This window comes from Heteronotia binoei, chromosome 12, assembly GCF_032191835.1.
Source record: "Heteronotia binoei isolate CCM8104 ecotype False Entrance Well chromosome 12, APGP_CSIRO_Hbin_v1, whole genome shotgun sequence".
NCBI classification, from domain to species: domain Eukaryota; kingdom Metazoa; phylum Chordata; class Lepidosauria; order Squamata; family Gekkonidae; genus Heteronotia; species Heteronotia binoei.
This window is the reverse complement of record NC_083234.1, coordinates 1,328,150-1,344,366: the sequence shown is the minus strand read 5'-3', so window position 1 is coordinate 1,344,366 and position 16,217 is coordinate 1,328,150. Positions and strand designations below refer to the sequence as shown.

Here is a 16,217-nt window from a genome sequence, read left to right as displayed (position 1 = left end):
AAGGGGAGAAGGAACAGGAACAGGGGAGAAGGAGGCGGGAACAGGGGAGAGGTGGAAAGGGGAGGAGGAGGCGGGAACAGGAGAGAGGAGGGAAGGTAAGGAGGAAGTGGGAACAGGGGAGAAGGAGGCGGGAACGGGAGAGGCAGAAGGGGAGAAGGAACAGGAACAGGGAAGAAGGAGGCGGGAACAGGGGAGAGGCGGAAGGGGAAGAGGAGGCGGGAACAGGGGAGAGGTGGGAAGGGGAGGAGGAGGCGGGAACAGGAGAGAGGCTACAGGGGCTTTCAGGAAATAGAAAGAGGAAATAATAGGGGGAGTGAGCAAGTCCTTGAAGGCTGTTCCCCACTGGTGAGTCCTTGAAGGCTGTTCCCCACTGAATTACTCCCTAAATCCCTCGTTAGTGGAGATGAGCACAGAAGGCTATCAAAGGAGGCTAGGCAGATTCGTGGAGGGGAGGCCCCTTGGGGGACACCAGGCAAGGGGACTGAAAGAAACCTTCACAGCAGGCAGAAACAGCAAGTGCCTGGACTTGCATTCAGGGCAAAGGGCAGCTTCCTCAGGGCAGGCGTCCTGCCCTCGGCGCCTGGGGGCCCTTCCCAGCAACTGGCCGGCCTCTGTCTGGTGCCAAGTCGGGTTGACTGACAGATGGCAGGCTGAGTCTGGGGCCAGTGGATCTGCCTGCACTGGAGCTGCTCCGGGACTAAGGAGTCATATAAGCCTCAAGGGGGCAAGAGAACAGACTCCAGGCCACACTTGAAGTCATGCAGAGTGTCTGTCTGCTGCAAAGCTGGCTTTGGATACTGACCATTCATTTCCAAAAACTGTTCCCTTGGAGGCCCCTTCTCACTCAGCACAGCTCTTGCGGGAAGGAAGCAAGCTGCCAAGGAACCAGCAACTGCCCCAGCAGCTCTTCCAGACACAGCGGTTCAACTCACCACTTTCCCTTCCCACAGAGGCCTCTGAGGTGCCTCAGTGGGTAGTGCCAGCCCACCATGGCCTCCAGCAAGCTCTGCAAGGAACTCCACTCTCATTCCTACCCAGGGGACAGCAAGCAAGGCAGCTCCTACAGCTTCCTCTGCTCTGAGGGCCTCAGGTGTGCTGCTCTGTCCCAGAGGGCCTCTCCTCCCCTCACTCAGGCCGGCTTCTCATGCTACAGGTCAGATGCTGAACGTCTGGTCCCTGCCCCCCCCTTCCCCCTATACAGGGACTTGCAGGGATTCTGTCCTGCTGCTTGTACTCGCCTAGTGACAAGAGCTTGCCCGTGGAATCTGGCCCTGCAGCTGCTTTCCCCTGCCAGCATCTCCCTCTGGATTGCAGAAGGACGCAGAGGGCAAGGCATGAGACCTCATCATCACGTACTCTTATCTCTTGCTCCACTTTCTTCCCTTCATCGAGCGCTTCCTGCTTTTTCTTCCTCAAGATCTCTTCCTGCGTGCAAAAGAAGGGAGCAAAACTGAAGGAGGCTGCCTGGGCACACTCTGGGGCAACACTGGCACACAAAACCAACATCACCCACCAGCCTCCCCCTCCCCCCCGGTTCCTGCAATCCCTGGGGCAGGAGGCATGCCTCATATTTAGTGATTCTTGGATGGAACTGATTAGACCTCACTACTGCTCTGGCTTTTGGCTTTGTGCAGAAACAGCAATTGTCGCTGCTTTTGTGGACAACCTGTGCAGGGATGTGGATTACACTTGCTTCGACTTTGCTCCTGAGAGCACCAACGGAGACAGCCCCTGAAGGGTCAACTGGCAGGAATGAGGCTCAGAGATGGCCATTGTGGGATTTCCCACAACAACACAGATTCCAAAGGGTAATGCAGAGAGACTGCCAACTGAGTTCATGGCTCTTGCAAGGAATTCTACATGTTGTCTCCTTCACCTTTCAGAGGAAACCACGGGACACTTGGTCTCTGTCATGGCGATATGCAGATGACACGAGGTGTGCTCGGCCTCTCTCTTGATTGTGGATGAGAGCACCCAACTGAAAACTAAGTCAGACAAGGCCGAGCTGATGATGTCTTCCGCCAGAGGGCGGCACACTCCTCCTCCTTACACAGCTGAGGGCTCCTCTGGATTCAGTATCGCTCCTTGTTGGTCAGACAGCAGTTAGAACTAGCAGGGCCTTCCACCAGTAAAAGCTGTCTGCCTAGCTGTCTCCTTTTCCTAGCAGACAGACCTAGCCACAGAAACTAACTGAAAATTGCTTCATGGGATTGACAAGAGCTGGAGACATGAATCCCATTATGCCAGTTTCACAGCATCAACACAGGCGTGCCATTTGTTCCCAGGCCCAAATCAATGTGTTGGTTTTGACGTCTCAGATACATTAAGAGCTGCTTTCTCCACAAGAACCTACAAGTGGTCTCAGAACTTCCTCTGAGGGCGAGTTATGTACATCCCCTGTCCCCTCCTCCTACAGTGAATATGCCTTTTGGCCAACAACACCAAAGATGCTGAGTTCCCTCCCCAGGGAAGGACAGAGCCCCCCCCCCTTCTGTGTAGGGACAGGAAGGGCCCAAAGAGTGCTTGATGCATAGCTTTAACAGCACTGAGGGGCTCATTTATTGTTCCCATTTTCACTCAGCTGATGAAGTTCTTGTTCTACCACTCTCCAACCATTATTGCTATCTCAGGTCTTTACATTGTGATGATCATGTTCATGGATATTTGCTGATATTTTATACATACTAGTAACTTTACTGTGTATTCTTTAAATACGTCATCAGCAAGCATAGGGTTTAGCCAAAGGTAGGTTTATAAATATTTCCAGAAATTAAAAACAGAACAACACATAGAAGCTATTATTACAGTGTGGGTCTGCTATTGGAAGTACTGATAAAAGGAAGTACTTCTTCACCAGTTTGTGTCAGACACTGGGAAGCTTCACTGTTATGATATGATGCTGCGAGCTGCTTGACCTAACTGACTCCATTTTCTAACATTTGCTACTAACCTCAAAATAGAAGCCTTGCATATCAAAGTAGAAATGAAGCTGTTACTAACCCCGCTGTGAGTTCCTGTCCTTGGTACTAACAAAGGCAACAATCCTTTGAAGACAGAATGCCTCAGGGGCAGCTAGAAGCTGTTCCTGTGAGAAAGGGAACCACAGCGAGATAAGAAGGACCTAACTTGTGAAATGTATCACCATACTGTGGGAATGTAGTCTTGTTTAGAAAAGCCTTTGATGTACTCCTAGTTAAAATGCCTATGCTCCAAGGGAAGGGCATCAGTTCCAATGTATCCATGCTCAGAACCTTTGGATTATCAAAATAAAGTCTTAACATTGTAACTAATGGAAGCCTGCTTACTTTGAAATTCCACTGTCTGACAGTTTGGTGTAGTGGTTAAGTGTGCGGACTCTAATCTGGGACAACCGGGTTTGATTCCCCACTCCTCCACTTGCACCTGCTGGAATAGCCTTGGGTCAGCCATAGCTCTGGCAGAGGTTGTCCTTGAAAGGGCAGCTTCTGGGAGAGCTCTCTCGGCCCCACCCACCTCACAGGGTGTCTGTTGTGGGGGGAGAAGACATAGGAGATTGTAAGCCACGCTGAGTCTCTGAGTCAGGGAGAAGGGCGTGGTATAAATCTGCAATTCTTCTTAAGAATATAAGAACATAAGAGAAGCCATGTTAGACCAGGCCAATGGCCCATCCAGTCCAACACTCTGTATCACGTAAGAACATAAGAGAAGCCATGTTAGACCAGGCCAATGGCCCATCCAGTCCAACACTCTGTGTCACACAGTGGCAAAAAAAATATAAATATATATATATATATATATATATATATACACACACACGCACACACACGCACACACACACTGTGGCTAATAGCCACTGATGGACCTCTGCTCCATATTTTTATCTAAACCCCTCTTGAAGGTGGCTATGCTTGTGGCTGCCATCACCTCCTGTGGCAGTGAATTCCACATGTTAATCACCCTTTGGGTGAAGAAGTACTTCCTTTTATCCATTTTAACCTGTCTGCTCAGCAATTTCATCGAATGCCCACGAGTTCTTGTATTGTGAGAAAAGGAGAAAAGTACTTCTTTCTCTACTTTCTCCATCCCATGCATTATCTTGTAAACCTCTATCATGTCACCCCGCAGTCGATGTTTCTCCAAGCTAAAGAGCCCTAAGTTTCCATCTTTCTTCATAGGGAAAGTGTTCCAGCCCTTTAATCATTCTAGTTGCCCTTTTCTGGACTTTCTCCAATGCTATAATATCCTTTTTGAGGTGCGGCGACCAGAACTGCGCACAGTACTCGAAATTAGACCACACCATCGATTTATTCAGGGGCATTATGATACTGGCTGATTTGTTTTCAATTCCCTTCCTAATAATTCCCAGCATGGTGTTGGCCTTTTTTATTGCAAACGCACACTGTCTTGACATTTTCAGTGAGTTATTTACCACGACCTCAAGATCTCTCTCTTGGTCAGTCTCTGCCAGTTCACACCCCATCAACTTGTATTTGTAGCTGGGATTCTTGGCCCCAATGTGCATTACTTTGCACTTGGCCACATTGAACCACATCTGCCACGTTGACGCCCACTCACCCAGCCTCAACAGATCCCTTTGGAGTTCCTCACAATCCTCTCTGGTTCTCACCACCCTGAACAATTTAGTGTCATCTGCAAACTTGGCCACTTCACTGCTCACTCCCAACTCTAAATCATTTATGAACAAGTTAAAGAGCATGGGACCCAGTACCGAGCCCTGCGGCACCCCACTGCTTACCGTCCTCCACTGCGAAGACTGCCCATTTATACTCACTCTCTGCTTCCTATTACTCAGCCAGTTTTTGATCCACAAGAGGACCTGTCCTTTTACTCCATGACTCTCACGCTTTCTAAGGAGCCTTTGATGAGGAACTTTATCAAAAGCTTTCTGGAAGTCAAGGTAAACAACATCTATCGGGTCTCCTTTGTCCACATGTTTGTTCATCCCCTCAAAGAAATGTAACAGGTTAGTGAGGTAAGATCTTCCCTTACAGAACCCATGCTGAGTCTTCCTCAATAGCCCCTGTTCATCAATGTGCCTACTCATTCTGTCCTTGATAATGCTTTCTACCAACTTTCCCGGTATTGAAGTCAGACTGACTGGCCTGTAATTTCCCGGATCTCCTCTGGAACCCTTTTTAAAGATGGGGGTGACATTTGCTACCTTCCAGTCCTCAGGAATGGAGGTAGATTTCAATGAAAGATTACAGATTTTTGTTAGAAGATCCACAAGTTCAACTTTGAGTTCTTTCAGAACTCTCGGATGTATGCCATCCAGACCCAGTGACTTATTAGTTTTTAATTTGTCTATCAGTTGTAGGACCTCCTCTTTTGTCACCTCAATCTGACTCAGGTCTTTCAACACCCCTTCCAAAATTAGTGGTTCTGGGGTGGGCAAAAAGTTCTCATCTTCCACAGTGAAGACGGAGGCAAAAAATTCATTCAGCTTCTCAGCCATTTCCCTATCCTCCTTCATTAATCCTTTTACCCCATGGTCATCCAAGGGCCCCACTGCCTCCCTGGCTGGTTTCCTACTTCTAATATATTTGAAGAAATTTTTATTGTTGGTCTTTATGTTTTTTGCAATATGCTCCTCATAGTCCCTTTTTGCCTGCCTGATCACAGTCTTAAATTTGATTTGCCACAGCCTGTGTTCCCTTTTACTAATCTCACTTGGACTGGTTTTTCACCGCTTCTTCTTCTTCACCCAAAGGGTGATTAACACATGGAATTCACTGCCACAGGAGGTGATGGCTACAAGCATAGACAGCTTCAAGAAGGGATTGGATAAGCATATGGAGCAAAGGTCCATCAGTAGCACAGCATATTGTTGGAACTCCGGGGCAGTGATGCTCTGTATTCTTGGTGCTTTGGTGGGGGGCACAGTGCGAGGGCTTCTAGCCCCACTGGTGGACCTCCTGATGGCACTTGGGGTTTTTGGCCACTGTGTGACACAGAGTGTTGGACTGGATGGGCCATTGGCCTGATCCAACATGGCTTCTCTTATGTTCTAAGCCAGACAGAGGACTTAGATGAGGTACTCCTACAGCAGATTGCAAAGTGCTAAAAGAGAAGGGACACAATGGTCATGGGAGATTTCAATTATCCAGACATCTGTTGGAAGTCCAACTCTGCTAAAAACAAAAGGTCAAAAAGCACTAACTTATCTTGCTGACAATTTCATTTTCAAGAAAGTGGAGAGGGAAACAAGGGGATCTGCTATCTTCGACTTTATTCTCACCAACAGGGAAGGACTGATTGATAAGGAAAAAGTCGGGGGCAACCTGGGTAGCAGTGACCATATAATTCTGCATTTTACAGTCTTGGAGAAGGGGAAAGCTGTACATAGTCAGACATATGGGCTGGACTTCAGGAAAGCAAATTTTGACAAACCGAAGAAGAAGAAGAATTGCAGATTTATACCCCACCCTTCTCTCTGAATCAGAGACTCAGAGCGGCTTACAATCTCCCGTATCTTCTCCCCCCACAACAGACACCCTGTGAGGTGGGTGGGGCTGAGAGGGCTCTCACAGCAGCTGCCCTTTCAAGGACAACCTCTGTGAAAGCTCTGGCTAGCCCAAGGCCATTCCAGCAGGTGCAAGTGGAGGAGTTGGGAATCAAACTCGGTTCTCCCAGATAAGAGTCTGCACACTTAACCGCTACACCAAACTGGCTCTCATGATGCTGGGTAAAATCCCATGGTCAGAAATACCTAAGAAGAAGGGAGTGCAAGAGGGGTGGGAGTTTCTTAAAGCAAAATATTGAAGGCACAATCACAAATATTCCTATGAGGAGGAAAAATGGGAAGAATCTAAAGAAGTCAAGGTGGCTCCATGAACAGCTCTCTAAAGGCTCGAGAAATAAAAAAGACTCATTTGGGAAATGGAAGGAGGGTCATATAACCAAAGATGAATAAAAACAAATAACCAGTGCTTGTACAAAAAGAGTTAGGAAAGCTAAAGTTCACTATGAGCTTAGGCTAGTGAGAGATGCTAAAAACAAAAAAGGGTTCTTTTCTTATGTTCAAAGTAAGAAAAAGAGCAAGGAGATGGTAGGTAGGCTCACTGTGAAGACAGGAAAGTGAAATTGTAACAGGTGATGAAGAGAGGGCAGAAGTGCTCATTTCCTATTTTTCATTAGTCTTGTCTTTTGAGGGAAATGGTGCTCAACATGGCAAAACCAAAACACCCAATGAGGGAAAGGAGTTGCAGCCTAGGATCAGCATTGGGGTAGTACATAAACACTAGTTTCTTTGAATGTAACTAAGTCCTTGGGGCCAGATGAAGTGCATCCAAGGATACTAAAAGAACTTGCAGATGTAATTTCCAAGTCTCTGGCCATTATTTTTTGAGAATTCTTGGAGAGCAGGAGAGGTATTAGAAAACTGGAGAAGGGCAAATGCTGTCCCCATCTTCAAGAAGGGAAAAAGGAGCACTTGGGTAACTACCAATTCATCAGCTTTCCATGTATACCTGGAAAAGTTGTAGAACAAATAATCAAACAGTTAGTCCTGGAACATTTAGAACGGATGGCTGTGATAACTAAGAGCCTGCATGGTTTTCTCAAGAACAAGTCAAGTCAGGCTAACTAACCTAATCTCCTTTTTTGAGAAAGTTACTACCTTTCTGGATCAGGGGAATGCTGTAGACATCATTTATCTTGATTCCAGTAAGGTTTTTGATAAGGTTCTGCATACTGTTCTTGTTGACAAGTTGGTAAAATGTGGTTTGGATCCTATTACTGTAACTGGTAGACAGACTGCACCCAAAGAGTGCTTGTGAATGGTTCCTCCTCCTCTTGGAGAAGAGACACAGGTGGAGTGCCTCAAGGATCTGTCCTGGGACCTGTTTTATTCAACATCTTTATAAAATATTTGGATGAAGGAATAGAGGGAATGCTTATTAAATCTGCAGATGATACTAAATGGGGAGGGGTCGCAAATACAGTGGAAGACAGACAGGATACGGAATGATTTTGACAGGCTGGAAAATATGTTCTAAAACAAATAAAATTAATTTTAACAGGGATAAATGTAAAGTTCTGCATTTAGGTAGAAAAAAATCCAATGTATAATTGTAGGATGGGGGACAGTTATCTTGGCAATATTATGTACGAAAACTATTTAGGAGTCTTGGTCAACTGAACACTGAATATGAGTCAGCATTGTGATGTGGTGGCTAAAATCTCAAATGTAATTTTGGGCTGTATCAACTTAAGTATAGAGTCCAGATCACATGAAGCAATGGTATTGCTTTACTCTACTCTGGTTAGACCTCACCTAGAATATTGTGTTCAATTTTGGCCACCACAGTTTAAGAAGGATATTATCAAGCTGGAACATGCCTTGAAGAGGGCAACAAAGATGGCGAGGGGTCTGGAAAACAAGTCCTATGAGGAAAGGTTGAAGGAGCTGGGCATGTTTAGCCTGGAGAGGAAGCGGCTCAGAAGTGATATGATCACCATCAAGTACTTGAAGGATTGTCATGTAGAGGAGGGTGTGGAATTGTTTTCTGTGGCCCCAGAAGGTACGACCAGAACCAATGGGTTGAAATTAAATCAAAAGAGTTTCCGGCTCAACATCAGGAAGAACTTCCTGACAGAGTGGTTCCTCAGTGGAACAGGCTTCCTTGGGAGGTGGTGGGCTCTCCTTCTCTGGAGAATTTCAAACAGAGGCTAGATGGCCATCTGACAGCAATGCTGATTCTGTGAATTAGGTAACATCCGTGCTTAGTTCTCATGGCCCTTTCTTACACACCCACTTTGGGGCAAGGCAGCAATTTTTCTCCAGGCCAATTTGCAAAGGGATTCTGAAGGTTTTTGCCATTGTCTAGGCATGGAGTAGGGCTTGCTGGGGGTGTATGGGGAGAGGAGAGTATTTGTGAAATTCCTGCATTGTGCGATGGGTTGGAATAGATCAGAGATTAAAACAGATTTAGAACGGTGGTGTGATCTACAAATTTCGCTTCTGGGGAGAATAGCATCAGTTAAAATGAATGTACTTCTGAGAGTGTTATTTTTGTTCCAAATGTTGCCGATTATGTTACCTAAAACCTTCTTTAAACAACTGAACAAAATAGTGGCAAGATTCATTTGGCAAAATAAAAAACCGAGTAAGTTAAAAGTCCTTCAAGATAGTAAAGAAAGGGAGGGGGTTTGCCTTACCAGACTGGCAGGCCTATCATAAAGCATGTGTCCTGACTTGGGTTAAAGACTGGCTGTTATTAAGAAACAAAAGACTTTTAACATTGGAAGGGGCCGACTTGGCTAGAGGGTAGCATTCATACATTTGGTATGACTGCCCAACAAAAGGAAATAAATTTCTTAGACATGAAATAAGGAAGTCCCTATATAAGACCTGGTCTGAGATTAAAAATCAAATATATAGATATACTCCCAAATGGCTCTCCCTGGTTGAAGCGTCGGTTCAACCAAATCTTTTCAAGTGGAAAGAAGACTATAACTACGAAAGTTTATTAGATGCCAGACAGGAACTGAATATCGAGCAAATTTCTAGAATGAACTGGTGGCTTAGAACACAAGTTAAGTCAAGGTACAAGACGGATAAAGGGTTAGGTTTCCCCAAAAAACTGAATGAATTCGATTGTATCATATTAGAGTCAGACCGAAAACTGATTTCTAGATGTTATAATTGGCTATTGGAATTGAGGATGCAAGGTGAAAATGTCAAGGAAAGTTGGATTAAATGGTTACAAGAATTTGGCCATACTATTGACTTAGATAACTGGGGGAAAATATGGAAAGAAAACCTCAAATTGTCTAAATCTACTTTGCTAAAATAAAATCTGTACAAAATGGTTTAACGTTGGTATTATACCCCCGAAAGGCTTTCTAAAGCCTTTCCAAATAGTTCGGACAAGTGTTGGAAATGTACAAAAGTAAAAGGTTTGCTATACCACATGTGGTGGAAATGCGATTTTGCAAAAAAGTATTGGGTACAAATATCTCTCTGGTGCCAAAAGATGCTAAAAATGAGAATTCTTCATGTACCAGAATTATACCTTTTAAATATTTGTAAAGTCACTTTACCCAAAAAATGAAAAGGTTGTTACTCCATGTTATTACCGTAGCAAGGATATTGTATGCTAAATACTGGAAAAAGTCGCAAATACCGAACAGAAATGAATTTTTGTCTAAATTATTGGAAACAGCTGAAATGGATATGTTAACGTGTAGATTGAAAGGAGGAAATGTGGAGGAATGTGAAGAGACTTGGAGCCCAATGTATTTGTGGGCTAAACAATTAGGTTTTGAAATGATAAGAAAATATTGATGGTTTTGGTTTTTAGCTCAGTCGCCCCATTAGATGTTAGATGTTGATGTTGACACTAATTTGTTTTTTTTTTTGTGTGTGTGTGTGTATGTATATATATATTTGTGTGTATGTTTTATTGTTATGTTAACTGTCTGTCAATAAATATTTTTCTTTTCTTAAAAAAAAGACAAAAGGAATAGATCAGGGGTTCCCAACCCCCAGTCCATGGACCCCTACTGGTCTGCGGTCTGTTAGCAACCGGGCTTTGAGTTATATAATTATTTCATTATATATTACAATGATAATAATAATAATAATACTACATTGGATTTATATCCTGCCCTCCACTCTGAATCTCAGAGTGGCCCACAATCTCCTTTATCTTCCTCCCCCGCAACAGACACCGTGAGGTGGGGAGGGGGCTGAGAGAGCTCTCTCTAGAAGCTTCCCTTTCAAGGTCAACTTCTACAAGAGCTATGGCTGACTCAAGGCCATTCCAGCAGCTGCAAGTGGAAGAGTGGGAAATCAAACCTGGTTCTCCCAGATAAGAATCTGCACACTTAACCACCACATCAAAATAAAGCGCACAATTGTATCATCCCAAAACCATCAAACTCCACCCCCCAGCCCCAGTCCATGGAAAAATTGTCTTTCACAAAACTGGTCCCTGGTGCCAAAAAGGTTGGGGACCTCTGGACTAGATGACCCTCAAGGTCCCTCCCAACTCTATGATTCCTTTATTCTAATAACAATACAGAATTATGGAGACAAGCAACTCTAACAAAAGAGACAATAAGAAAACCATATGAAGGTACCCAATAAATCAGAATCATGGAAGGGACTTCCAGGGCCATCTAGTCCAACCCCCTGCACAATGCAGGAAACTCACAAATACCTCCCCCTAAAATCATAGGATCAGCATTGCTGTAAGATGGCCGTCCAGCCTCTGTTTAAAAACCTCAAAGGAAGGAGAGCCCAACACCTCCCGAGGAGGAAGCCTGTTCCACTGACGAACCACTCTGTGAGGATGTTCTTCCCAATGTTGAGCCGGAAACTCTTCTGATTTAATTTCAACCAACTGGTTCTGGCCCTACCTTCTAGGGACACAGAAAACAACTCCACCCCATCCTCTATAATGGACAGCCCTTCAAATACTTGAAGATGGTGATCCTATCACCTCTCAGCCGCCTCCTCTCCAGGCTAAACATCCCCAGCTCCTTCTGCCTTTCCTTGTAGGACTCCGTCTCCAGACCCCGCACCATCTTCGTCGCCCTCCTCTGGACCCACTGCCCTCCTCTGAAAAACTCCACTTTGGAGTTAATAGCAAAAAGAAAGCCCCATACACTCCCACCCATGTCAAATTAGCCACCCAACATTTAGCTCAACACTTTCATTTGCCTCCACAAGCAAGAACACAGCCTGCAGCGAATGTGCTGCCGCCCCTGCCCAAAACTACTCCAAGTGTCCGAGGAGCCGCTAAATCCTTCTTGGAGGATAAAGGAAGCTCAGCAAGGGCGCATCCCCTGATGAGGAAAGGTGGAGAGATCGTGTCCGAGAAGGAGCACTGCATTAGGGCCCTGCTCTTTGCCGTCTTAATCCAGCCTGTGCAGCCAGATTTAGGTGCCCCCCCCCCCACCACCACATGGAAGTAAATGGAGAGAGCTCTCAGAAGAACCATGCATGGGAAGAGATCCCGCAAGGACTAGGAGAAGGACCTGCCAAGATAACTGCATTCTGCACAGGGCATTGCTCTTCTAAGAACCACACCATTTTCCATACAGTTTACCATGCAAAATAAAACATTTCTGTGGAGAAAAATGTTTATGCTTCAAATAGCCACATTCCACACATCAGGACTGTGAGTCGCAGCACACACTTCTCCTCCCTGGGCCTGGAGCTTGGTCTCTTTGGTTTGCACATCTGCAGTCCCCATCTCCAGCTCCCTCCCATGTGGTCGGACCTTTGGATTCAGTCCAACATGAGCAAGGAGGGAAGGCCAAGAAGCAGGGAACAGGTGGCAAAAGATCACCTGGAGAAGGCGCTCCAGAAGAAGGGGAGAGGGATCTCCAAGAGCCTCACCGCCTCCCACCCACCCAGCTCTGCTGGAGGTCTCCCTCCTTTGCCCCACCTGCTGCTGGTGGCTCTTCTGCAAGTCCTTCAGCTGCATGGCCTGCTTCTTCCACAAGGCCTGGAGCTCTGCCTCATGGAGCTCCTCCAGGCGATGCTGCTCACTTCTCCAAGCTGCCACCCGCTCTGCCCGCTGCTTCCTCTCCTGTCAAGACCAAAGAAAGGAAGGGCAGCCACACCTCACTTCCTGACACACCTGCTCAGCCCCAGCCCAGGGCAACAGGGATTCCCCACTGCATCCATTTAGTGCCTTTATTGATACCCCTCCCCACCTCCCCCTCTTCCCTCATTCTCCTCTTCCCCCTTTTACCCCACAGCAGTAAATTCTTGGGAAAGCATTGTTGGGAGAGGGCGGGAACTTGAGAATGGGAGTAGGGCAGGAAACAAAGCCTGTACAGACTGAAGGAGTGGAGATCCTCAGAGAGACAAATGAAATACAGGAGCCCATAAGCAAACGCTTATGACACGCGATGCTTGGGGCTAAATAGCAATGCAGTGGGCATTTCAGAAACCTGGTAGAATCAGGAAAACCAGAAGGACACTGTTATCCCTGGATATAAACTCTTCAGACAGGACAAGGAGGGACGTGTTGGGGTCAGCATTGCTTAGAATATCCAAGAGAGCATAGAATCAAATAGGCCACAAAACATTGGGGGAAGAAACTCCCCCACAGAATCGCTACAGGTAGCAGGGCCAGGCTGGCCTGATCTCATCCAGTCTTGGAAGCCGAGAGGGTTGACTCTGTTTAGTGCTTGGATGGGAGACCCCAAGGTGGAAGCCCAGGGTTGCTACGCATAGGCAGGCAGCAGCAAACCATCTGTCATCACCTGGACGGCCCAGGCTGCCTGATCTCATCCAGTCTTGGAAGCCGAGAGGGTTGACTCTGGTTACTACTTGGATGGGAGACCCCAAGGTGGAAGCCCAGGGTTGCTACGCATAGGCAGGCAGCAGCAAACCATCTGTCATCACCTGGACGGCCCAGGCTGCCTGATCTCATCCAGTCTTGGAAGCCGAGAGGGTTGACTCTGGTTACTACTTGGATGGGAGACCCCAAGGTGGAAGCCCAGGGTTGCTATGCACAGGCAGGCAGCAGCAAACCATCTGTCATCACCTGGACGGCCCAGGCTGCCTGATCTCATCCAGTCTTGGAAGCCGAGAGGGTTGACTCTGGTTACTACTTGGATGGGAGACCCCAAGGTGGAAGCCCAGGGTTGCTACGCACAGGCAGGCAGCAGCAAACCACCTCTGCTCATCTCTTGCCTGGAAAACGAGGGCTGGATCTGACCTAAATGTTGGGACGGGACGGGCCATGTGTGTACTTATTTAAGAGTAGGTAGCAGAGATATAAACTTTTTAAAGGACACACAATTAAAGGTGGTTTTTTGTTTTAAAAAACCCTTAATATAAAACATGCCTAAAACATTAGCACTTGTTGGTCTTCAAGGTGCTTTCTTTGTATTTCTCCCATGAGATCCAGGGAACTGGGCAGAGGAAGCTCTGGCTCTTTCCTGCCCTCCCTAGGGGGCCAGGAGTGGGAGGAGCCTCAACCAATGGAGAAAATTGAGGCTTTGCGCTGTAGCTCTGCTGTGCGATTGAGCGAGCCTTGCAAAGCAAGTTGAGATGCAGAAGGAAGCAAGAGAGAAGGAGAAGGAAGCAGACAAGAGCCAGTTGCTCGGGGGCCTGATTCAGTTCCCGGGCCCCAAGTATAAATCGCAAATTAAATTAAAAATTAAATTAAATGTTTGACACCCCTGCTCTACAGGGTCACTATAACTCAGCTGCGATTTGACGACACTCCCCTCAGGGTTGCTTTAAAGTAAAGGAGCATTATTGCCACCCTGATCAAAACCATGAGGGAGACCTTGAGATGACGAGAGAAATAAGAGAGGGGATAAAGAAGAAAACATAATACTGGGTGCCTTCAACTAACCTACATTATTTGGATGTATATCCTCAAGTCATGCCATAGAGACAGGGTTAATAGATATCAGATATTATGCACAGGAGCAGCTGGCCATAGAGCCAGCCAGAGAAGTGGCAACTCTAGACGTAGCTCTGAGCAGAGCTGGAGATCTGCAGAATCATGATTCATGATTCTAGACTACTGTAATGCCCTCTACATGGGGCCGCCCCTGTGCCGAACCCGGAAACTGCAGCTAGTGCAGAATGCAGCAGCTAGACTGCTATTGGGCCTACCTCGGTGGGAACATGTGCGGGCTGGGCTGCGGGAGCTGCATTGGCTGCCAGTTATTTACCGAGTTCGTTGCAAGGTGCTGGTTATTACCTTTAAAGCCCTATATGGCCGAAGACCTGTTTACCTTAGGGACCGCCTCTCTCCATATGTTCCCCAGAGAGCACTGCGATCCAGCTCACAAAACCTTCTGGAAGTACCTGGGCCAAAGGAGGCCAAACTAAAAATAACCAGAGAACAGGGCTTCTCTATAAAAGCACCCCAATGGTGGAACCAGCTGCCGGAAGAGGTGCGGGCCCTACGGGACATTAGCCAATTCCGTAGGGCGTGCAAAACCGCCCTCTTCCGGCTAGCCTTCCAAGATGGAACCTGAAATGAACACCATGCCATCACTAACATCAACAATAGAGATAGCAATAAGATGAGATTATTTTAGATTGATTTTAGACTTTTATATTATGTAAATTTAATGGTAAATTTTAAATGGTATAGAAATGTATAATTGTTTTATTGTTTAACATGGCTTTTGCCTCACTCTGTAAGCTGCCCTGAGCCTGCCTCGGCGGGGAGGGCGGGGTATAAATAAAATTTTATTATTATTATTATTATTATTATTATGTACGCATGTTAATCTGTGTATTCTTATGTAGCTTTGTAAATTCTGTAAAGTGTAGCATTTAATGAGGAAAAGAACAGAACGACCTCCCAGCCTGATAGTTCATTAGTGTAGCTGAAGAAATAGCAGATTTATTGCTCTTAAACTGTGAAAGACAGGTTGCTTACCTGTAACTGTAGATCTTCGAGTGGTCATCTGTGCATTCACACTCATGGGATAGAGTGCCGGCGCCGATCCCCGAATTGGTACCTAAAAAGCCCGGGATTTTTTCGCGCTCAGCACCAACGGGCATGACCAGGCCTCCCGGTGCGCATGCTCACCGGCGCCAGCGCAAGGATCCTGCCAGTTCCTTCCTGACTGCTGGAAGCCCCTACTAGAGGGAGACCATCAGCAGTGGGGAAGGAGGGGCGGGTAGTGTGAATGCAGAGATGACCACTCGAAGATCTACAGTTACAGGTAAGCAACCTATCTATCTTCTTCGTGGTCTCTGTGCTTCACACTCATGGGAGATTAGCAAGCAAGACATACCTGGAGGCAAGAAGACGGTCAACCAGAAGAAACAGCTTGCAGCACCGCAGCTCCCAGACGAGTACCTCTGTTGTTCTGGACCAAGAATTTTTTCTCGTGTCATCCATTGTTCAAGTTTACTCAACAGATGTTTAGAATATAGTTTGCCAATGGTAGATAGGAGACTAATCGGCCTGTAATTATTTGGGATGGCAGGATCTCCTTTTTTATAAATTGGGACCCGCCGCGCCTCTCCAGGGAGACCCAAAGGCGCATTCCCGAAGGACCCCGATCCAGAGCTCCACCCGGCTCTGCCTGCTCAGAAGGCACCCCCAACCCCCCCCCCCGCCCCGGGCCCCCCAGCTTTGGACGGCCCACGCCCTCCGGCTCCTCCCCTGACCTTTTGTGGGAAGGACGCCCCTTCGGCCTCCCAGCGGCCGGCAAGACCCGAACGCGCGACCGGACGCCGAGCAGAGAGAGATGGATATCCCCCCCTCCCGCCTCCC

The 16,217-nt window shown here is 46.8% G+C and overlaps 1 protein-coding gene across 1 annotated transcript in view; it reads right to left on the bottom strand.

The window, feature by feature from the left end:
- CEP164 (centrosomal protein 164) overlaps positions 1 to 16,217 on the bottom strand; it is a 119,301-nt gene that overhangs the window by 22,273 nt on the left and 80,811 nt on the right. The window contains exons 17-18 of the mRNA XM_060251327.1: positions 12,399 to 12,542; positions 1,357 to 1,425 (exon numbers count right to left, since the gene is read on the bottom strand). Coding sequence (XP_060107310.1) covers positions 1,357 to 1,425; positions 12,399 to 12,542 — 213 coding nt within the window. The remainder of the gene's footprint in view (positions 1 to 1,356; positions 1,426 to 12,398; positions 12,543 to 16,217) is intronic.